Source organism: Natrix helvetica (assembly GCF_964273705.1).
Source record: "Natrix helvetica genome assembly, chromosome: 2".
Classification (NCBI taxonomy): domain Eukaryota; kingdom Metazoa; phylum Chordata; class Lepidosauria; order Squamata; family Natricidae; genus Natrix; species Natrix helvetica.
Window position 1 is genome coordinate 271,773,541 of NC_138552.1, and position 23,412 is coordinate 271,796,952.

General features: G+C 42.0%; 1 protein-coding gene across 1 annotated transcript; it reads right to left on the bottom strand.

Moving 5' to 3' along the window:
• Positions 1–885: 885 nt before the first annotated feature.
• TMEM248 (transmembrane protein 248) lies at positions 886–22,771 on the bottom strand. The gene is made up of 8 exons (XM_081943137.1): positions 22,608–22,771; positions 22,039–22,234; positions 7,970–8,146; positions 6,850–7,135; positions 5,662–5,812; positions 5,096–5,279; positions 4,695–4,838; positions 886–3,029 (listed from the first exon to the last, which is right to left on the bottom strand). Exons 3-8 carry the CDS (start codon positions 8,126–8,128, stop codon positions 3,009–3,011), a joined length of 945 nt encoding a protein of 314 aa, XP_081799263.1. The 5' UTR covers positions 8,129–8,146; positions 22,039–22,234; positions 22,608–22,771; the 3' UTR covers positions 886–3,008.
• Between the last annotated feature and the right edge of the window lie 641 nt (positions 22,772–23,412).

Below are 23,412 nucleotides of genomic sequence, written 5' to 3' on the forward strand. Positions count from 1 at the left end.
TTCATTACACTAATAAGATCTACTATACATTTTGAGGTATTCCTAACCTCAGTTCCTCTTGAAGGATAAATGGCAAACGTGGCTTGGGGGATCTTCACATAAATCCATCTCATGCATCAGCTACTCCAGTTCCTGGATCAAGAGGTTGTCACTCACAGTCCCTCATGTTTCAGTTCCATTGTCTGGATTCCCCTGTGCTGTATATTGAAGACAACTTTGAAACTACAGCTGGTCCAGAATGCAGCAGCATAATTAGTTACAGCAGTATCTTGGTACACTCACATAGCATCGCTACTTTGGGAGCTACACTGGCTCAGAATCCTGTTACACACAGTGCTGGTCAGAATCAGTAAGGAATGATTGCTAGGTTTTGGGTTTTTAAAAAAGAATTGTAATGTTTTGTTGCTGTTCTGTGATTTTGATTGCATTAATCATAATTACTATTGCTATTCCTAATATTTATGTTTCGTAGTTCTGCTCATTTTAATCTTGTTGTAATCTAGATTTATTTTTATGATAATTTAACTATTATATGCAGAGAATTCCTGTCATAGCATGGTTAAAAAAAAAAAGCACAACATAAACATTGAGAAACATTTTCGTTTCTGTAATTGAGAAATCTGACATAAGATTTCCTTTCAACAAACATGACCTAGATTTCTTCTAAGGAGATTCATTTGTTTCTCAACTATGAAGAGTAGACTATAACGTAAGCAAACAGAACGAGCCCACTCACACTCAATAAAACGCTTCAGGTTCCCATTTTGTCAGTAGGATTGATAATAAACTTTATTTTTTGCAAAGCAATATCCACATCTTACAAACACAAAAAAATTAACCTAGGAGAAAATTTGCATTAACAAATCACTGACCACCAGGCTCAGAGACAAATTAAATGCCATTTCAATTCTGCTGCTGAGAAGACTGTAACCTGCAGTAGGAGGCTAGGGGGAGGGAACTAACATTGGGAACCTTCATATACTGCAGGGTTTCCCAAAAACATGGCAACTTTAAGACGTGTGGACTTCAACTCCCAGAATGCCCTAGCCAGCCATGCTGGGAATTCTGGGATTTGAAGTCCATACATCTTAAAATTGCCAAGGTTGGGAAACCCTGATATACTGTTGGCCAGAGACCAACAGAAATGGCAGATTCTAAAAGAAAACAAAGAGAATCAAACTGATTCAAGTAATAAGCGAACATGAAAAAAGAAAAGAAGGCAAGATCAATATGATCCAAACAACCACTGCAATATTCCATTTGTACCCTCTTGCCTGGATTTTTTTCACTCAAACCTTATAACCCATTGTAGCCCTCCACTGCCTGAGAATCATTCCTGAACCGTCAGTAGTTCCTATCTAGAATGGACCAGAGAAGCAAAAAGTAGAAATATAGCATTGGTTTTCTTCTCCCCGATTCCACAATCTATTTCCCAAGCTAGCACATTTAAAACCATTGGAAGGGAATTCTATTTAAAAAGACAACGCCGTCTTTTTTTTTATTTCAGCCCATTCGCTATTCAACACTAGAATGTGGACATCTCCCCCTCTTGGAAATATATCAAGATACCAAGCAAACAAATCAACTTAATAAGGAATCTTTTTTTTAAAACAAAAACAAGCAACGCGTTATTTGATGGAGACATTTGAAAAGGACATCCACTGTGAGAATCATCATCGCAGCAGAAAGTGCAAACAATTGCCAATGCGGGAAGATGCTGCTACCAAAGAAGAAAATGGAAAAGTCATTAAGGCAATTAGCAGTGTTTTCAAAGTAATGTCAAGATACAATATCCTATATTCCTTGAAAGAAGGAAGCTGACCAAAATTATGAATGCTAAGAGAGTCAGGATGGGGGCTGAAAAAGAGTTGCAAGGAGTAAAACTTGTGCATGTCCAGAACTGAACAGAGTCCATCTGTTTTCCATAGCTCTGGACAGTTTGTCACCTTTCTTCACAAACAAATCTGCAGAAAAGTGCTTCAGGATGCATCAAGGCAACAGTTTGGCCCATCCAAAGAGACCCTTTTACATCATTAGAACCTCCCAAAACAAATTGTAGTTTTAGAGAGCAACAGCTGAATCTACTCATGTAGGTCGAAGAATTTCATTTCCAAATGCTTTCCTACATTCAAATGGTGCAAATTATCTGGACATTCAAATACTTCTGTGTTCCATAACCTGGAAGATTCTAGTGAAGGCAAAACTTATTCATCGTTGACGTACCCCAACTATGTAATTTATTAGTGTATGCAACCCAACACAAAAGGTTTCTCTGCAGACAATAGCCCCAGCTTGGGATCTACCATGAACAACGGACAATCAGCCAACTCTGACTTAGAAAGTTTACTGCTGCTTCAAAAGAAAGGGAACGTGAATTGGAACACTGCCTTTTTGTTTTCTTCCAATCTAAAATTATAAGCATCATTATCTTTCTTAACTAGTATTAAAATGTGATTGAATGCTGGTTGTTTGTGAATGTGGTTTTTTTTTAAAACCTAGAAAAGTGGGCAACTTTTTGCAAGCAGGGTGAAAATGGGAAGAAAAAGCAACACCCCCCCTCTCTCTTTCACACAGACGTATACAAACACACTCGCTTCAGTGGAGCCACCGGTGACTTTGGAATTGTACTGTCATAGTAGAGATGTGCACTGTCTGGAACGCTGGATAGATCACTGGGAGAAATAAGGTGCTTTTGTTTTAGATACCCGCAAAGGCATCTATACTGTCCCAATGCAGTAAGACATCTTTCCGACCCTTCGGATGTAGAGTCACACAGACACAAAACATTCCAATGAAAACAGAAAAGGACTCCCAATAATCTTAGCTGCGCTGGCATAATCTGTTCCAAGGATACTCTTTATATAAATAACCATTACAGGCACTTTAAAAGTCTTTGGTTGGAATAATCCAACGTCTCATGATAAATCCATAACCAATCAGGACCCGTTTCTGGGTTCAGCAGGCAATGATTGCAGACTTGGTCACTTTTGGAGGAAGGAGGCAATGGATCATGCTTCTGAGAAAGCAACCTGGAGTTGTTGGGGGGGGGGGGGAGAGAGAAAAGGAGACCATATGGTCAGATTTCAGCTATCAGTTGTATAAGGTCATAACAAGTCACTGTGTGATCTGAATTGGGAAAATGGTGAGAGAGAGATGACATATGGAATACCTCTTAGATGGACTTTGACATATGGAGCTGCTATAAAGTTAAGTCAGATCTTGACCTATCGAACTCCGTAACTGTCTCTGTTGTCACCAGACAACACGGTTCCCTTGAATAGATACATCCACATATACATACTCATCCACACATTCTGTACACCCCCCACCCCCCATGATATATCCTATTCTATTTGTAGAGCGCCTTGCTGAAAGCTGTGGTTTAATTTTGCATTTAAATATATTCCTTTCAGGCAGCCAGAAGATGTAAAGAATGAACTGCACGTAATATTCCCTAAGCCCCATATACCTTTGGAAACAAAGTGTCAGGCCCGCAGTTGTATTCCTTTTTAGGATCTTTGGCCTGCCACACTCTCTATTATTTTCCTATGCTGTTTCATTAATGTAGTAATTGGGAGGGGGAATAGTAAGGAATAGAATTGTAGAATGTATTGTTGTCATTCCTTTCTAGAAATCAAGGTCATCTTTTGTCTCCGCACCTCTGCGTCTGACCGGAACTAGATGGGTGGAAATGCCAGTGTGGCCGAAGAAGATTGGACCATGTGATGGATTTATGGGTGTGGGGATAAGATCATGAACTTTCAACTGGGTGGAATCCCAGGAAGCTTTAGATTTGGGATTCCACAGATGTGCCAACATGTCTGTCTTATAAATTGGAACTTTAAGGATAGCTCTGCCTTGGACTCTGATTTAATTCTGCGTATTTGGAATGCTGACACAAAGCCAACAACTGAATAGTGCTTCTTTTTCATGATGTTTATAATTTGCCTCACCCATCACAGCAGACATTTTGTGCACATAGCAGCTATGGGTTGATGCTGCCCATGACCATCAACATTCCAAAAATGTCCTCTGGAATTGCCTTGCAAAGATTCCTCAGATTTTCAGTCAAGGGTCTTATTTGGAAAGGCTAGGTAGGAGGTTTCAAATCCGCAGGATTAATCGATGTGGTTCAGAGTTATGCTTCTAGGCAAGTCATGTTCTCTTAGCCTGCCTACATTGCAAAGTTATGATGAAGTTAAAACGAGCACACATTTTGTTAATTCACCTTGTGTTTTTTGATAGGGAAGAACATAAAAACTGTATGATAGAAGTCAAAGGTATCTAAACAAGCTGAAGTGGATTCTGCATGACAGGGGGGGGGGGAAACTGAGTTGAATGATCTTTAAGCTTCATTCCAACTCTGATTCTATACAGAATTCTATACTTCTGCATAAAACACAACCAAAATAAAATAGGCAAAGATCAAAAAATGGAGAAGCCTCGAGTAGCTTCCATTGGATTTGGAAGACAAAATAGCTGTCAAGTCTGCTACTCATCTCCCTATTTTTAAGAGGTTAATCTATTCCAGTATATTGAGAGGGTGGAGGTGCCAGTGCATTTCAGCCAACGCATGAATGCAACATTAGGGCATAGAGCTGTTTATGAATAATTCCAAGAATGACAATAGTTGCTAAGGAAGCAGGGACTCCCTCCCTCAAGTTAGTTCCTCCACAAATAACTTCGGCCCTTACCTTTTCAGGACAGAACTCCGAGCTGCTTTGTCGCAATTTGATTGGTCTGCCTCTGATGACCGCGTAGCAGAACATGGTGATGACCATCACAAAAAGAAAGTAACTGGTATGCATTAAATGCAGATTAATTAGGGAGCGGTCATCCTGAATGGAGAAAAAGAAACAGCATTTCCTAAGGCTGTGTAGAGAAACTACACGCAGCTGCCTCGGGAAAGTGCAGGGACATTGCTGAGGCAGAACAATTCCAAACAACCCCCTTGCTCTACATGTACATTATGGCAAGATCTGAACAATTGACACAAGGGACAGAGCACGTGCACTTCTAAGGAGAACATGTCCAAATCTTGCTTGTACAAGCCCAGTCACAATTCACAGCAAAATGTAAAAAGAAAATCACTTACGTCTGGAACAATAACCGTCAATTTGGGATTTAATGCATGATAGACTTTGCCAATAGCTCCCTTGTAACACCAGAAAGGGTTGTAGTCTTGGGCATATTTTGTGTTGGAGTCCCTTGCAGTTGTGACGATCTTGTACCAGAAGGTTGCGTTAATATATGTTTCCGGAATACAGTGCGGCGGCTGACTGTAGAGCAACACATAATTTTGAGCTGTGTATCCAAATCTCCACCATCTTTTCCCCCTGGGTCAACTTATCCCCTTCCCATTGCTTTCCAGTTTGTAAGCGCATGCTATCCTGAAGTCGGAAGGCTCTCCCTTTTCCACGTTCCCCCCTCCTCCATTTATCCCACTCCTGCAAAATATACTTATCACTAATTGGGGGAAATGGTGGTGAATAAACTAGGGGTTCCTATTTGCGACCTCTAGGAACACGTTATAAATTCTTCTTAAAAAAATTCAAAACCGGGAAAACTGCTTCCGTGTCTCTTAAAGTGGCAAACCTGAAGCCATGAAAAACTGCAGTGAAAAGCTTCCCTGGGAGGAATGAGCATTGGTTAGAGCCTTACACTGTGACTGGAAAAACTGAGGCAGCAGCTGTAACTGTCATGCAAGTCGTGAAGACAACTTGGTCACAGCGGCCATACAGAGCGCAGTCATCTGAATTCCAGGCAGTAGGTAAGGTGAATGTGATGTTGATTTCCTCATGAGCTTCTCTGCCTTTGGGAGCGGAGCGAGAGGAAGAAAGGGAGAAAGCACAGTACGTCAGTAAGAATTTAATTTTTTATGTTTAAGTACAGGTAGTCCTCAGCTAACAACCACAGTTGAGCCCAAAATTTCTGTTGCTAAGTCAGGCAGTTGTTAAGTGAATTTTGCCCCATTTTACAACCTTTCTTTCCACACTTGCTAAGTGAATCACTGTGGTTGTTAAGTTAGTAACACCGTTGGTAAGTGAATCTGGCTTCCCCATTGACTTTGCTTGTAAGAGGGTCACCAAGCATGACCCCGGTCACTGCAACCATCATAAATATGATTCAGTTGCCAAACATCCAACATTTGATCACATGACCATGGCAGATACTACGACAGCCGTAAATGTGAAAAATGGTCGCAAGTCACTTTTTTCAAGGGCCTCTTGTTACTTTGAACGATCACTAAATGAATTGTTGTAAGTTGAGGACTACCTCAATTATTTAAACAAATCCCAAAGAAAGAGATAAAAGAAAAAATTATTCGTTAAAATATGCTGACAAAATATTATTAAGTAGTAACAATTTAATGTATTAATAAATGAAAGTTATGAGAATGGGGGGGAGGGCCATTTCCTGCATAATGTAACTGTCAAAATTTGTACCCTATCCACCATCCCTTTCCCTGATTATTTTTTCTAAAAACCAATAAAAATTTTGTTTGAAGAAAAAAATTTATTTAAAACGAGGAGAAAATTAAGGCTGCAAAGAACTGTCAATAAACTACTCTGAAGTAGTTGATCCAACCCCACCTCAGCAATTATGGAAGCCAGTTATAATGATAAGATCATGGAAGTGGATGCCTATTGGGAAAAAAAAATGTATGCTGAACTGTTCAATAAAAGTTGTTCTTTCCTTTTTTTAATCCTTTTCAGAAAGATGACTTCTAGTTAATAACACCTATTAAGAAATGCAGAAATGGATCTCTCTTCATTTGCTTTTAGCTATTCCTACTTTCTCCAACAGGGCTTCTGGCCCTTAAAATGTGACATTTGAAATAAATGGTACCTGAAAGTCCAATTTGGTGACCAAAAATGGTAGAAGATAAGCCTGTGACGTTCCGGGAAATGCCACCAAAGGGTCTAAGGGGGTCCAGTGTTAAAGTGATGGCAACGGAAGTATTGACAGGACCAGAATCTTCAAGCGTTTGTGGTGACGGCGTGGAAGGACGAGCTTGGCTGCTGGTCATAGCATTCTCTGGAGTTGTGGTGTCATTTATGAGGTGTTTTAATGTTTCATTCTCCGAAATACAGAAATCCAGATCATTAAATCGCAGAAGAAAAGTGTTCCAGTCCTTAAACATAAAGAGATCTTTAGTGCCTTATGTTGAATGACAGCCCTCACAAAGTCAGCATTTATGTTCCTATCCCAGGGGTGTCCAAACTTGGGAACTTTAAGACTTGTGGACTTCAACTCCCAGAATTCCCCAGCCAGCATGGCTGGCTGGGGAATTCCTGGAGTTGAAGTCCACAAGTCTTAAAGTTCCCAAGTTTGGACACCCCTGTCCTATACTAACAAATAGCAAGGTTAATACAAGAGAGCTCAATCTCACCCAATAACGGCAATGATTTAAGAGATACAGCCACGGTCAAGATGCCACGCTTCTTGTTAAATGATAGTGGTTGGGGCACCTTGAAAGAGATTACAATTTGAAACAACTTGTCCCTTAATTAGTTATGGGGAAAAGTAATCTACAAAACGATACGTGGCACAATGCTAAAACCATGAATTAAGATGCTATTAGTCTGTGTCACAAAACAGAGGTATGCTTCCATTTTTACAATTTTAAATCTGAATTGCTAAGCAGTTTAAAATCAATTCAAGAATGGCACCAACAAAACAGATGGCCTTTACCTCTGAGACAAGATTGACTGGCCTCATTAAAATAATGTGCCAACTTAAAACATTTTGAGTGCTCCTGTCTCAGCCCAAAGTTGTCCATGTACATCAGACGCTCATAATGAGGAGTCCTCCTGATTATATATAAGCCACTCATTTGACTCTTCACTTCTTGTTTCCACCCTGAGCAGAACTCCCGTTCATTAAACTACAGAATGTGTTCCATTCTATCGATGCATCCCTTCCTGGAGGGGTAGATATTCAGCTACAGGCTCGCTTTGTACTTTACCTCTGTCATTTCGGGGGACTTGATCTCTTTGATCTTAAAGAAATAACCCAGAGTCAGAAAGGCGATGGCCATTGCGCTGACACTGATCATAAACACCACAAGTGGTGGGCGGCTGCTGATGTAAACCCTGAGGTTCTCCAGAGGGTTTATGTTGAACATTATTCTGATCAGGCCCACCTGCAGAACAGCAAGAGCACAAACTGTAAAAAGCATCACGGAAAACAAGGCCATTGAGATAAATAAGACGTGAGAGAGAATCTTCTGACATCTCCATTGCTGCAACGTTTGTTTCTGTTATTAAAGGCGAGGAAGGAAGTTGGGGACTCTGGCAATCTGTGCCGAGATTGCTTGCAACTAGAAAAGAGGAAGTCTCCTGCCTTGCAAGCTGTTCGGTACAATTGGCAGCAGCGAAGGTGTCAGCTGAGTCACAATGGGCACACACTATTTTGTCTGTGTAAACAGAATGAACTGGATCCTTGCTGCAGCCCAAAGCCAACTGGCTGGGTTCATATTTAGTCAAATATATATGTATTTGGAATCCTCCCAAGGGGAATATTGTGGATACACCCACCCTCTTCCCAGGGCTCTTCTAAGGGCATGACAGGCAGCTTGTTAGCTCACACTCAGCCAAGGAACAAATGCAACACTACACACAAGTCTCCTTTATAGTTATGGAAATACACAGGCTCTCTCCCAATGTCCACATTCAGGACTCCATCATGCTTTAATCAAGGCAGAAACAAGTGGTTTTCACATAAAGCGAACCAAAGTATATGTTTTGTTTTAGATTTAACTCAACTGAGAAATAGGGCGTTTATTACTCTGCAGCATTGACATTCTGCCCTACCTTCCTAGTGCTCAGCACTGGTATTTTTTTTAAAATCTGAAAACTAACATCTATCCTGGTTAAAATACTCTGATGAACTCAAGCAACAACAAACACTGATCTGAAATGTCATTGCCGGCTTCCAAATCGTGCAGCTCCCAACACTGCCTGTCTCCCCTGAAATATGACTGAAAAAAACAAAGGTTTTGTATTTATTTTCAGAAAGGCACAGTATCTGTGCCTGGCCCTCCTCCAGTTTTGTCTCAGAACTCAACAAAGCAAGCAAAGAAGCCCAAGTCTTCTTAGGCCAGGGGTGTCCAAACTTGGGAACTTTAAGACTTGTGGACTTCAACTCCCAGAATTCCCCAGCCAGCATGGCTGGCTGGGGAATTCTGGGAGTTGAAGTCCACAAGTCTTAAAGTTCCCAAGTTTGGACACCCCTGTCTTAGGCTTTTATTATCAACTCCGCGGTTCAGGATGACTGATGTAAAAGATAGGATTGATGAGAACTCCTGGTCTGGAGAGAAGTTTCATTCACAAGCCAAAGAGAGAAAAGTGTATTTAAATGTTTAATATGCTAAGAATAATTTCCATAGCTCTTAAGGTATTTCATTTTCCCTTTTTTCAAAATGAAATACTTTTTAAAATCCATGCTTTGTTTTTGCTGTCCGTCTTATAATTTCAGATAACTTCCATTGCAATGTAGTTATTTGTTGCCATAATAAATTATTTAAACACACAGATATTCAAAAGAAACAGACAGACCTGCCCCCAAAAGGAATACTCCCCAAGACAAGTTTTGCTTTCAAAAGATACAGCATGTTGCTCCTCAAACAAAAAAGGTAAAACACATGACTTTCAAAATGTTATATATAAGCAAGGGCTGCACCAAAGAATTCTGGTTTTAGCAGCATTTTTCCCTCCTAAAATTTCAAAAGGCAACAAAGAAGCCTTAAGGGAGAAGGTGTCACATAATCTGAGGCAATTTCTTGACAGTGAGAGCTATTGTCTGCCTCAATAGGTATTATTTTCCCTTTCATCAGACATCCTGAGAGACTGCAATGCCTGCTGTCCAAAACACCTTAGCAAATTCTGCACCGAACAGAGGGTTGGACTAGATGACCTCTGATATATGTTGCCATTCTAAGATTGTATGAACAACTCGTGGAAGAAATATGGATCAAATGATGACATGAAGTATAACACATTTCCGTATGTTTGATGGTTTTCTTGCTTGAATTTAAGTCAAAAATATGCATAAACACATTTAAAAAAAAATAAAAACACTAATGAAAAGATTATAAGGATTATACTTTAGCAATTGCACACTAAGGCTGAGTAATTGAGTAAGGACCCCAATGTTCATACCAAGGTCTGTCTTCACTTATGCAATTTCCTGTTTTCTTTTTCCACCTTTTCCCTTTCCATTCTCCTACCCATTTGTCCCAAAGGTGCTTTTTTCAAGAGGCAACTGAACTTTCTGCGTTTTTTTTAAATCTTTGAAGGCATTTCACTTCTCATCCAAGAAGCTTCTTCAGCTCTCCTACCCATTTCAAAACCTAAACCAGCCCTTTCCTGGCAGAATTAATGTACCTTTTCAGGTAACAAAGCTACTTGCCTGGGCTATGTGGAAACTCCTCCGTAGGGTCTGGAGCTTTCATACTTGCAGGATATACCTTGTGTTCTCTGGCTGTCAATGTCAATCATTAGCTAAAGACAAACAGTTCATTGAGACTCAAATCTAGCCAAGCAGGAAAGATCAGCTGAAGAGGCTGTCATCTGCCATCTGGAATATGTCCTGGGGCTTGGGGTGATGGCAAGGTCTTTGCTTGCCATGTGGTTCTTTATTATATCTGTGACCTACCTTTCTGGAAAGAAAACCCCATCCTCTGCTCCCTGGAATGACATTCCCCCCCACCCCATCCGACCCTACTCTTCAAGCATTTCAGGCTCTGTTTACCAGGCCTGGGTTTAGGCTTCATCAATGATTTGGGTGAGGGAATAAATGGGGAACTCATCAAATTTGCAGATGACACCAAGCTGGCAGGAATAGCCAATACTCCAGAAGTCAGGCTTAAGATAGAGAAGGATCTTGACAAACTTGAACATTGGGCACTATCTAATAAAACGAAATTCAATGGTGAAAAGAGTAAGGTTCTACATTTAGGCAAGAAAAACTAAATGCACAGGTACAGTAAAGGTGGTACCTTGCTCAATAGTAGTAACTGTGAGAGGGATCTTGGAGTCCTAGTGGACAACCATTTAAATATGAGCCAGCAATGTGCAGCAGCTGCCAAAAAAGCCAACACAGTTCTAGGCTGCATCAACAGAGGGATAGAATCAAGATCACATGAAGTGTTAATACCACTTTATAATGCCTTGGTAAGGCCACACTTGGAATACTGCATTCAGTTTTGGTCACCACCATGTAGAAAAGATGTGGAGACTCTAGAAAAAGTGCAGAGAAGAGCAATAAAGATGATTAGGGGACTGGAGGCTAAAACATATGAAGAATGGTTGCAGGAACTGGGTATGTTTAGCTTAAGAGAAAGAAAGACTAGGGGAGTCATGATAGCAGTGTTCCAATATCTCAGGGGTTGCCACAAAGAAGAGGGAGTCAAACTATTCTCCAAGGCACCTGAGGGTAGAACAAGAAGCAATGGGTTGAAACTAATCAAGGAGAGAAGCAACTTAGAACTGAGGAGGAAATTCCTGACAGAACAATTAATCAGTGGAACAGCTTGCCTCCAGAAGTTGTGAATGCCCCAACACTGGAAGTCTTTAAGAAGATGTTGTATATCCATTTGTCTGAAACGGTATAGGGTTTCCTGCCTAGGCAGGGAGTTGGACTAGAAGACCACCAAGGTCCCTTCCAACTCTGCTATTGTATTGTATTGTATTATACGCTATGATAGCAGAGACCCCATAAATTTTTTTGAATTTCATGTGGTTTTGTCAAAGCAGCCATGTTTCTTTAAAATATATTTAAATATTGTAAAAGGCCGAGTCTTTTTTTGGAATCACACAGCCTCAACATTCAATCAACCAACAAGTTCATGACAGTTAAAAGCAAAACAAATATTCAAATAAAACAGACTCAAAACAATGGCAAGATGTTAACAAATGGCAGCGGTGGCGGGGGAGGGGATTAGAACTCCATTTTAACTGTAGTCCTGATATCATTAAATAAATATTTTCTGAAAGAAAGTTATTTGTGCTTCAAAGAAAGGCCATCAAGGAAGTAGCAAAGTGAACTTCAAAGTATAAATCCTGCAGAGTGCTAGCATAGCCACTAAAAAGTCACTTTTCTCTTTCATCTCAGTCAATAATTTAAAAAAAAATTGGGACAAAGAATTATAAGAGCGGAATGATTGGAAATGACCTTGCAGTTCATCTTGTTCCACTTTCTGCCCTGTTAGGAATCAGGTTTTACTTAATGCCACATTGGAATAACTTTATCATCCAAAAGGTGAACCAGGTTGGTATAGGCCAGGGGTGTCCAAACTTGGGAACTTTAAGACTTGTGGACTTCAACTCCCAGAATTCCCCAGCCAGCCATGCTGGCTGGGGAATTCTGGGAGTTGAAGTCCACAAGTCTTAAAGTTCCCAAGTTTGGACACCCCTGGTATAGGCCCATGATGGCGAACCTATGGCACACGTGCCACAGGTGGCACGCAGAGCCCTCTCTGCTGGCAGGCGCACCATTTCCCCAAGTCAGATCGCCGTGGCGTTTCTTTTGTGAGCTTCTGTTTGCAATGAAAACAATCACACAGAAGCTCATGAAAGAAACCAGCATGCTGCGGTGTTGGGATGCCCTGCCTCCTGCTGGCCAGCTGGTCTTTGGGTCTCTGCTGCGCATGCGTGCATGTCTGTGCATGTGTACATTGATGCGCATGCGCCTTTCAGTTTGGGCATGTGCGTGTGTGCAGTTTGGGCACTTGGTGTCTAAAAGGTTCGCCATCGCTAATATAGGCTTAGCACACCAAGCTAAAAACCAGGAGGCTGTGAATTCTAGTCCTATCTTACGCATAAAACCAGCAGGGCAGCTTTGGGCCAGTCACTGTCTCTCAGCCCAACGCACCACCCAGGGGTTTTGTGGAGAAAATAGGAGAAGGAAGGAATATTAGTTATCTTCGTTGCCTTGAGTCGTTCATAAAAATAATAAAGGTGGGATATCCATAAATGTAAATAAACAAATTAAAAATTAAGTCAATTGATTGGCTTTGGGCCAATTCCTCTTAGCTCTGGGAGGGAGGCAACTGAAAACCACTTCCAAAAATCTTGCCAAAAAAACCCCTGCAGGAACAAATCTGGGTAGTCAACAAAAGTCAATGATGACTTGAAAGCTAAAAGAAAGAGAGAAAACAATTCATCCTGCTTTTCAGCTGTCTCCTTTTCTGTGTCACTCTTGATGTCTGCTTTTGCCTAGCTGCATCTTCGGCCCACATAATATATTTCAAGTCAGCAGCTGAAGTCTCCCAGAATTAAAGGATAAATGGGATTTGCAGAACGCCTGCTACAGGCCAATCTCTCCTTCCCTAAGGCCAGAGGAGCATTCTGTGGAAATATACAATTTTGAAAGCCCAAGCACCAATAGCGCCCACTGACAATGACCACTGTAGATGAGTGTACCAAAATCCTGGCTATTTTAGTGCTGTTTGCAGGTATTTTGATAGCATACACAATAAACACTAAACCAGTTCCCCCAATGTGAAATTCAATGTAAATTTCAAAGCATCTGCCACAATATGTCACATAAACAGATTAATTGTAGATACATGCATCTACAATTTATTAATCTGCTTATGTGACATGTTGTGGCAGATGCTTTGAAATTTACATTGAGTAGTTATGGACGGTCTGCAAAACGGAGAAAACCTTATAGAATTTTTCCATCAGTTATTATCCTTTGCATGCTAAGATAAATTAACTTCTCAAAAATATGCAAACATGCTATCACGCACTGTCCAAACCAGCTTGTTGTTCAAAGAAGTGACGTCGTGTAAAATAGAGTTTCTTGTTCCCAAAGCAATACTCCAAGCTGGTCATCCACATCACCTGAACATATTAGGAAGATTTACGAGAAAAGAGACAAAGAGATCACCAGTGAGCAGATGACAGTGCTAAACCTCATTTCTCCCAGGATATATCCAACAAGATGAGTTTTTTTCCCTCAGGAAATGCCAATATTTGCCATTGGAGGTGGGATATTTGCCTCCCACCCACTCACCCACCCCAATTTCGCAAAGACTCTGTATTAAAGCAATTTAGACATAAGCTATATGAACTATATTAAGTAACATTACTGAGGTAGAGTTAGAAATTAACCAATATTCACCTTTTCTCTGGGCTATCTAGTCTTTTCTTCCAACACCCTACAGGTAATCCTCGGTTACTAACCACAACTGAAGCAAAAATTTCCATGCTGAGTAAATTGCTCGTTATGTGAGTCGTGCCTCATTTTACAAGCTTTTTTTTGTCATGGATGTTAAATGAATCACTGCTGCTGTTAAGTGATTCATACGGTTGTTAAGCGAATCTGGCTTCTCCATTAATTTTGCTCGTCCGAAGCTGATGGAGAAGTCTCAACGGAGGATCACACAACCCCAGAATGCTACAACCATTGTGAATATCTGTTGTTTCTCAAGGGCCCGAAATCTGATCATTGACTATAGGAATGCTGCAATGGTCATAAGTGCGAGAACCAGCTGTAAGTCCCTTTTTCAGTGCCACTGGTAACTTCAAAAAGTTGCTAAACAAATGGTTGTACGTTTATATACAATGGCTAGGTAAATGTTTTAAATAAATAAAATTCAGTCAGAAGGAGTCAGTACACAGACTAGATGGTACTGAGGAAAACGATCTTTGGATCCTAAATCTTCTGGGCAACTATTTACCTTAAATTGGATTCACTCACAACTCACAGAAAGTCACTACAGGTTATCAATACATTTATTATGTAATCCTAGTAGCAATTGGAAAGAGATGTTAATGTATCAATTATATTAACATTCTCTCGACTGTCTTCTTGGACAACCTAACACTGAGTATACAGCATTGAAGTAATCCAATCATATCAGTAAATCTATTAGGGCATAGATGACTGAATTTAAGCTATCCTGATCCAGACAGAATTATAGCTAGCATCCCAGAGGCATTAAGCATTGATGCATGGACTGCAATGAAAGAAAAAACCCAAATGATATACCTGCTCCTTTACAGAAGGGTTTCAGAAAGTGTAAGGTGTGTTTCCCTAGGGGAGGGACAGGCAATCCAGGCGAGGTTTGAAGAACCTTTTAGCTGCACAGTTACAATAAATCCACCTCTCCCAAACCTTCATTGTATTGTTTTTATTGTTCATTTGAGTTCATGTTAATGTTTGGGTTTTAGGGGAAATGTGCACATGAAGGTTACACTGAAGGGAGGGGCAATGGCAACAGGTTTAGGAATCCGTGGTTTAGAGGAAATACTGCTTCCTCCAGAATAAATGGCCTACCTAATTCTCAGGCCTAAGAACCATCTATTGTATTTATAATCTCTACACTAAGTAATATTGGTAGTAATAGGCTCTTTTGATCACTCTGGTGACCGCAACTGTAGCGCTGCAAATTCCACCCCACTGCACTACAAGCTCATGGCACACATATAAAAGGGATGGGGCTTGCACCACAATCACACAATACTGCCTTCATTAATCTGCCTTACCCACAGACATTGCTGTCCGTATGTTATCTGATCTGTGTGCTGCAGTTTCCAAAAAAGCCAATGCAGTCCTAGGCTGCATTAACAGAGGGATAGAATCAAGATCACGTGTTAGTACTGCTTTCAGACCATACTTAAAGAATATTGCATCCAGTTTTGATCAGTATGATATAAAAAAGATGCTGAGATTCTAGAAAGAGTGCAGAGGACAGCAACAAGGGTGATTAACAGAATTACAGAGATGGAAGGGGCCTTGGAGATCTTCTAGGCCAGTGATGGCGAACCTATGGCACGCGTGCCACAAGTGGCACACCGAGCCATTTGTCAGGGCACGTGAGGCGCTGCCCTGTCAGCTGGCCAGCGCGCACGTGCGCACTGGCTAGCTGAGTTCACCCTTTTCAAAAGCCATTTTTCGCCCTCCCCAGGCTCCAGAAGCTTTATAGGCCCTCCGGAGGCTTCATGAGCTTCCCTGAAACCTCCGGAAAACTTAAAACGACCCTCCGAGCAAACCGGAAGTGACTTCCGGTTTGTTCGGAGGGTTGTTTTGAGCGCTCCGAAGGCGTCAGGGAAGCCTCCTGACGGTCCCTGACGCCTTCAGAGCGCTTAAAACTACCCTCCAAGGAAACCAGAAGTGACTTCCGGTTTGCTCAGAGGGTGGTTTTGAGCGCTCCGAAGGCGTCAGGGAAGCCTCTGGAGGCTGTTTTCGCTCTCCCCAGGCTCCTCTGGAGCCTGGGGAGGGCGAAAAAAGCATGTAAAAATGGTGGGGGGAGCACCTGTAGGGCGCGCATGCGCACTGGGGGGAGCGCATTGCATTATAGGTGCGGCATGCCTGCACACGACCCCCCTGCGCTCCCCCCACTTATGGCACGCGAGCCAAAAAAGGTTCTCCATCGCTGTTCTAGGCCAACACCCTGTTCAGGCAGAAAACCCTATACCATTTCAGACAAATGCTGTCTAATCTTTTCTTTAAAACTTCCAACGTTGGAGCATCCAAAACTCTGGAGGAAAGTTGTTCCACTGATTGTATTAATTGTCAGGAAATTAGGGCACTGGATTAGAGGACTGGAGGCTAAAACATATAAAGAACAGTTGCAGGAATTGGCTATGTCTAGTTCAGGATTTCTCAACCAGGAACGCTCGCACCCCCTGGGGCTGTGAGACAATATTCCAGGGGGTGCGAAAACTTGGGGTTAGATGTTTCAAAATTATAGTGTTTATGCATAATTATATGCCTATAATTATTTCCTTTTGTAAGGGGTGGGAGAACATATCAGAAACGTTCTAGGGGTGCAGGGTATAGAAAAGGTTGGGAACCCCTGGTTTAGTTTAATGAAGAGGACGAGGGGATGGCATGATAGCAATGTTCCACTGTCTAAGGAACTGCCACAAAGAGGGGGATCAGGCTATTCCCGTGATGGCAAAGCTATGGCACATGTGCCAGAGGTGGCAGACAGAGCCCTCTCTGCTGGCACGTGCGCCATCGCCCCAGGTCAGATCTCCATGGCGTTTCTTTCGTGAGCTTCTGTTTCCCTGCAAACGATGAAACAGAACCTGGGGAAAGAAAAAGATCTTACCTCTTGCCCGCTGCCGGTATTGGGATGCTCCCCCTCATGCCGGCCAGCTGGTCTTCAGGTCTCTGCTATACATATGTGCATGTCTGTGTGCATGTCCACACATGCGTGTCCGTGCGCGCATGCCCGCACATGCTCGCATTTGTGTGTGGGCGCACACCTTTCAATTTGGGCATGCACGTGCACGCAGTTTGGGCACTCAAATGTCTAAAAGGTTTGCCATCACAGACCTATTGTCCAAAGCACCTGAACAACAAAAAGCAATAAATAGAAACTTATCAAGGAGAGAAGCAACCTAGAACTAAGGAGAAATTTCCTGAAAGAACAATTCATCAGCAGAACGATTTGCATTCAAAAGTTGTGGGTGGTCCAACACTGGGGGATTGTAACAGGCGATTGAACAACCATTTATCTGAAATGGTACAGTGTTTCCTGCTTGAGCAGGGGGTTGAAATAGAAGACCTCCAAGGTTCCTTCCAACTCTGTTATTCTCTTAGTGATATTCAAATTCACTTTGTCATGTCTATGCAATTTTCAAGAACCTACAATCTCACTTGAAAGACAGAATTTAATGACATCAAGGTACTGATGCCATAGCATTCAAATTTCCAGATGTTCAGTCAATGATTTCATACAGATATTGGACATAGGAACAGAATCTAACCCCCCTCCCCAACACAAGCACCATAGATCCAAATAGATATTCCACTGCCCCTCTCTGATGCAATCCTACAGGTAGAAATGAAACATGTGACATTAGCTGAGTTCATATTACACACACTCTCTCCAGGCAAACAGCCATGGACTACATAATGTAATTTTTTAATCTTTTGCACAAATACTAAGCTGTAAATTCAATATACAAGCAAGGGTTACACAATATGACCAGCGGCCATAATAAAATAAGTCAGGTAGGTGATTGTTGCATAAAAGATAAGCTGGCAGGCAGGCAGTTTAGTATTATTGTATATGAAAAAAGTCAACGAATGAGGAGTCCTTGGTGCTCTCTGAGGTTGGTTGGGTTTTTTTGGAGATGTTTCATTACCCAAATTAGTGAACATGATCAATGCTAGTAAGGGGTGGGGTTTGCTGCCAGTTTATATTATAGTGGCTTGTTCTGTCAGTGTTGGTGGGACTGGTCTTGAAAGTTATTTGATTGGGCTGTTTACTGTTAGCTTGTTTGACAGTTCCTTGATTGGGGTATTGCTTACTTTTTGACTGTTGGTCAGATGTTAATTTTGGAGTTAATCTATGCTTATCTAGGCATTGATTGCTGGTGGGGAGGTGTTTGGGTCTTTTTGTTCTCTTTGTGGTTTGTTGATTGTCTCCTGCATAATATGTAGACATTGTTAATGTCTATGTGTCTATTGATGGCTAATTTGTCAGAATGCCAGGATTCTAGAAACTCTCTAGTGATTTTACTTGGCTTTTACTTGGATGGTCATAGTTTCCCAGTTGAAACTATGATTAAGTCTGTCCACGTGTCTGAAATTAATGAGTTTTATCATATCTTCTGACTGCCAGCTGATGTTCATGGATGCATTCTGCCAATCTTCTGCCTCTTTGTCCTATGTCGTAGCTGTTGCAGTCATTACACTGCATGTTGTAGATGACTCCTTTTTTTCTTCTGGGGTTGCTTGGTCTTTTGGTTTACCTAGGATGTTTTGGAGGGCTTTACTTGGCTTGTGTTACACTGATTCCAGGTGGCTGTACTGTCTGTTGGTGGTTTCTGAGATGTTTTTGATGTATGCCAGGGTTATTCTTTTTACTCCTTGTGTTGGTTGTGCTATATTGAGTTGAGTGATCAGGCACTTTTTGATGAAGTTTCCTGGATAGCCATTTTATTGGAAGATGTTGCATAGATGCTCTTTTTCCTTTTTCTGCTGTTCAGCATTGCTACGTGTGCTTGTGCTCATCTAAATACTTAACGTGGCTTTTCTTGTGGGAGTCTGGGTTACTGCTTTGATATTGGAGCACTTGATTGGTGTGGGTGGCTTTTCGGTACACCTGTATTTCTAGTTTCTCATACATCAAAAAACATTTCAGAAACCATCAATAGACTACCAATAGAGAATAGATTAACTCCAAGATTAACATTAGACTAACAATCAAGAAGTAAACAATACTCCAATCAAGGAACTGCCAAACAAGCTAACAGTAAACAGCCCAACCAAAGAAACTCCCACCACTCCCACTGAAGACGGACAGGGCAAGCCACTAAAAAATAAACTGAGAGCAAACTCTACCACCCCCTACTGCACTGATGATGTTAGCTAGCTTGTCTAATGAAACGCCTGCAAGAAAACAACTAAGTTAGAGAGCAGTAATGACCCCTCATTTCGATCCTGAACTACAAATATTCTCCTTTACTGGTGGTACATATGGGTGACAAATGCTTCAGAAGGCATGCAAAAGGGGAAAAATTGCCTGCAGGTACACTTCTATCAAGGAATAACTTTCCTTCCCACATGAATGCCTATGACAGCATGCCCAATCTATTGGTGTGAGATACAAGCCTCCAATTAACTGCACAGCTGGATGAAAAATAGCCCAAGAAAGTGGGTGAAAATGATACGTCTCTTGATCACAGATGCACACCTCTGATGAAACAAATATCACCAAACCATAGCAAAAACAAGGAATAGCTGGAACTAACCATCACACCACAGTACATGGAGAGGCTGGCCACCCCCATCATGATTCCTTCTCACAGACATGCCGGAAAAAAAAAAACCAAACTTCAAACCAAACTCAATCAAAGAGGCACCAGAGCTTGAACGTGTGGTCAACATGTCCAGCCGTCCACTATCTATTGCAGAATGCAATATTCTACAGAAAAGTCTCAACTATAACACAGATAATGTCAATTGCCTGGATTTCTGTGAAGCATTACAACTATTGAACTTCCCACAGAGGGTCCAAGAAAACATTGACAAACCATTATACCACAGAGCAGAAGAAGATGAGAACAAAACCAACTCACAGCAGAGGATAGAGCAGCCCTCAGAAACCAGACTATCATCCTCCTACCAGCAGACAAAGGCAGAACCATAGATATACATAAATATTGTGAAAGAGTATAATATACACCAAAAGCAAAACAATTACATCCCAGTGAACACTAACACAATACATAAACTAGACAACCAGATCAAGAAAACTCTCAATGACCACATCAAGAAAGGCCAAATTACCAAAGAAGAACAGTGGTGGATGAGAAGCAGTGAAGTCATCCTCCTACGCTTCTAAGGACGCCCCAAAAAGACTGACATACCTCTCTATTCAATTATATCATTGTCAGGGATCCTGCTTACAACATCACAAAAGAATTAACAAAAAAGCTTGGGCATCTCACATAGGAAAAGAAACAATCAACTCCCTACTACAGCACCTTCAAGCAATCAGAGATGTGATGAGGACAAAATCCTGGTCTCATTTGATGTCACAGCCCCTTTCACGTCCATAGACTCAGACTTAACCAAATACACGAAGATTGAAACACTCACGATTATGGATTTCGTAAACCTCTGCCTAACTACATACTTCCAGTTTGATGGACAAACCTATCAACAAATTGAAGATATACTTTTGGGATAACCACTTTCGGGACTTATTGTGAAAGTGATATACAACATCTGCAAATGATAGCACTCCAACAAATACAATCCAAAATATGGATTAGATATGTAGACAACACCTACATCCTAATTTAAAAAGGAGCAATTAGAGAACACCCACAAAACCAATCAACAACATCTTCAAAGGAATCTACTTTATCGGAGAAGAAAACAACTCACTATCCTTCCTGGATATCCTTATCAGTAGAGACCACAATAACAATCTAAAAACACCGGTGTACCAAAAAACCCACCCACACCAATCAAATATTCTCCTTTATTGGTATCAAACCTAGCAATGATTGCTTAACAAGAGAGCCTCTTCAATTTTTCTGAATCCAAATTCAGAAAATACTCAATAACCAGGGTGAGTTTATATAAACATCTCAGAATACCAAACTCTCACATCCTTTCCTCCCCTTCTTGGACATGGAACCTTGCAAACTTTCCTTCACTCCTAAAAAACCAGCTAATCAAATCTATTTACTGATATCTCTAGATGCTAAGTTCTCTCAGTCCCTGCATACCTCTTCACATCCACTGAAGTTACAGAAAAATAAAACAAACCTATTTAGGCCACTCATAAATGCAATCAGTTGCATTTATGGGTGGCCAAGACCAAGTTAGCATTACAGGTAGTCTTTGACTTAAGACCACAATGGAGCCCAACATTCCTGTTAAGTGAGACATTTGTTAAGTGAGTTTTGCCCCATTTTACGACCTTTTGTGCCCCAGTTAAGTGTTAAGCGAATCACTGCAGTTGTTAAGTTAGTCACCTGGTTTCCCCATTGACTTTGCTTGTCAGGAGGTTGCAAAATGTGATCACATGACACATCACACAGCAATGGTCATAAGTATGAACCAGCTGCCAAGCATCCAAATTTTGATCACGTGATCATGGGGATGCTGCAAAGGTCGTAACTGTGAAAAACAGTTATAATTAACTTTTTTCAGTGCCATTATATCGGTCACTAAATGAACTGTTGTAAGTCCAAGGCTATCTGTACTTGGGGTAGAAGCAGTTTGGTGTAGTGGTTTGGGTGCTGCCATATAAAGCAGGAGATTGTGAGCGTTTCAGTCTCATCTTAGGTATGAAAAACCAGCTGGGTGACTTTGGGCCAGCCACTCTCTCTCAATCCAACCCTCACAAGGGGGAAGGGGGTGGGCTTGTGGGGAAAATAGGAAGAGGAAAGAGTATTATCTATGCTTGCCATCTTGACAATGTACAATAATATACAGAAGGTAGAATAGACATCTAATAAATAACCAAACCCAAATCTTTGGTCCTAGAAAGATTTTGACCTCCCGTCTGGCTGGCCCATTGCCCATGAAAAGAAGAAGCAAACCAATTACCAAACCCAAGTCTTCTGTTGCAGAAAGATTTTCATCTCAAGTCTGGCTGGCCCAACGCCTACAGGGGGAAAAACAACCTAAGCCTGCAGCAACATATGAAGAAGCTCCGGAGAAGCCGGGAAAGCAATTCCTCCTCCTCCTCCTCCGTTCTTGAGGCAGGGCTCCTGCGAGGATCGCTTCGATTCCAGGCCCGGGGCTGCAAAAGAAAGAGAGAGAGAGGAGGTTGCAGGAAAAGGTAAAAGACCAGGAAAGAACCGAAGAGGAAACAGGCGACATGGGCCACCCCCAAACCTCCTGCACCCCCAGTCCCTTGGGAGGCCGGGATGGGAGGATCTGCAGCAAAACGGACGAAAGGAAGCCGCCTTCCGTATCAGGGGGGATCATGTGCTTCGCCCCCGCCCCCTTCGGGGGGCATCACGAGTGGAGCAGCCAAGCCGCCTTCGCCTCTCCCTCCCTAGCCAAGAGAGCGCCATGCCCCTGAATCCCTTCCCCCAAAGTGCCCTTTCCCCTCTATGATCACCGGATCGAGCCTTTTGGGGGGCCCGGCAGGTTTCTGTTCCCTGCCTTACCTGCGGCCGAGGTCAGCGCGGAGGCCGCTGCATCCCTTGATGATCTTTGCCGTCTGTTCGCCCTAATGTAGCGGAAACGCCGCGAGGCCTGCCAGCAGCCCTGCCTACAGGGAAGCAACGACGGCGGCGCCGCGGGGACAAAATTCGTCCACCCACCTTCCGCGCCTGGCAACCCAGCTCACCCCACCCTCCCTCCCTTTCCTTCTCGGGAACGGGATCAGAGCCTTGACGTCATCAGCCTTTTTTGCGAAGTTGCGCGCGCCTTCTCAAAGTTCTCCGCTCCGCAACGTTTTATGCTGCCGAGAGTCTCTGGCCAAACCAAAAGGCGCCGAGTGTCCGAGTCACAACCTAGTACAGGTTGTCCATAGTGACCGTTCGAAGTTACAACGGCACCGAAAAAAAGTGACTTATATGACCATTTTTCATGCTTGTGTGACCATGGCAGCAGCCCCCGAGGTCACGTGATTGACATTTGGCTGCTTGACAGCTGGGTCAAGATTTATGACAGTTCCGCGTGATCTCCTTTTGCGGACTTCTGACAAGCAAAGAGATGGAGAAGCCAGATTCACTTAACAACAGTGTTATTAATTTAACAACTTCAGTGGTTCACTTAACAAATGTGGCAAGAAAAGTTGTACAATGGGAATAAACTCACTTAGGGAATATCTCACTTGACAATATAAATTTTTGGCTCAATTGTGGTTGTAAGTTAGGACTACCTGTAAATCTGTCCAGGATGGGTTCAGTTTGTCTCAGTCCTTGGAAATGTTTAGATATGATTTATAGCAATATCATTTAAGCTTAT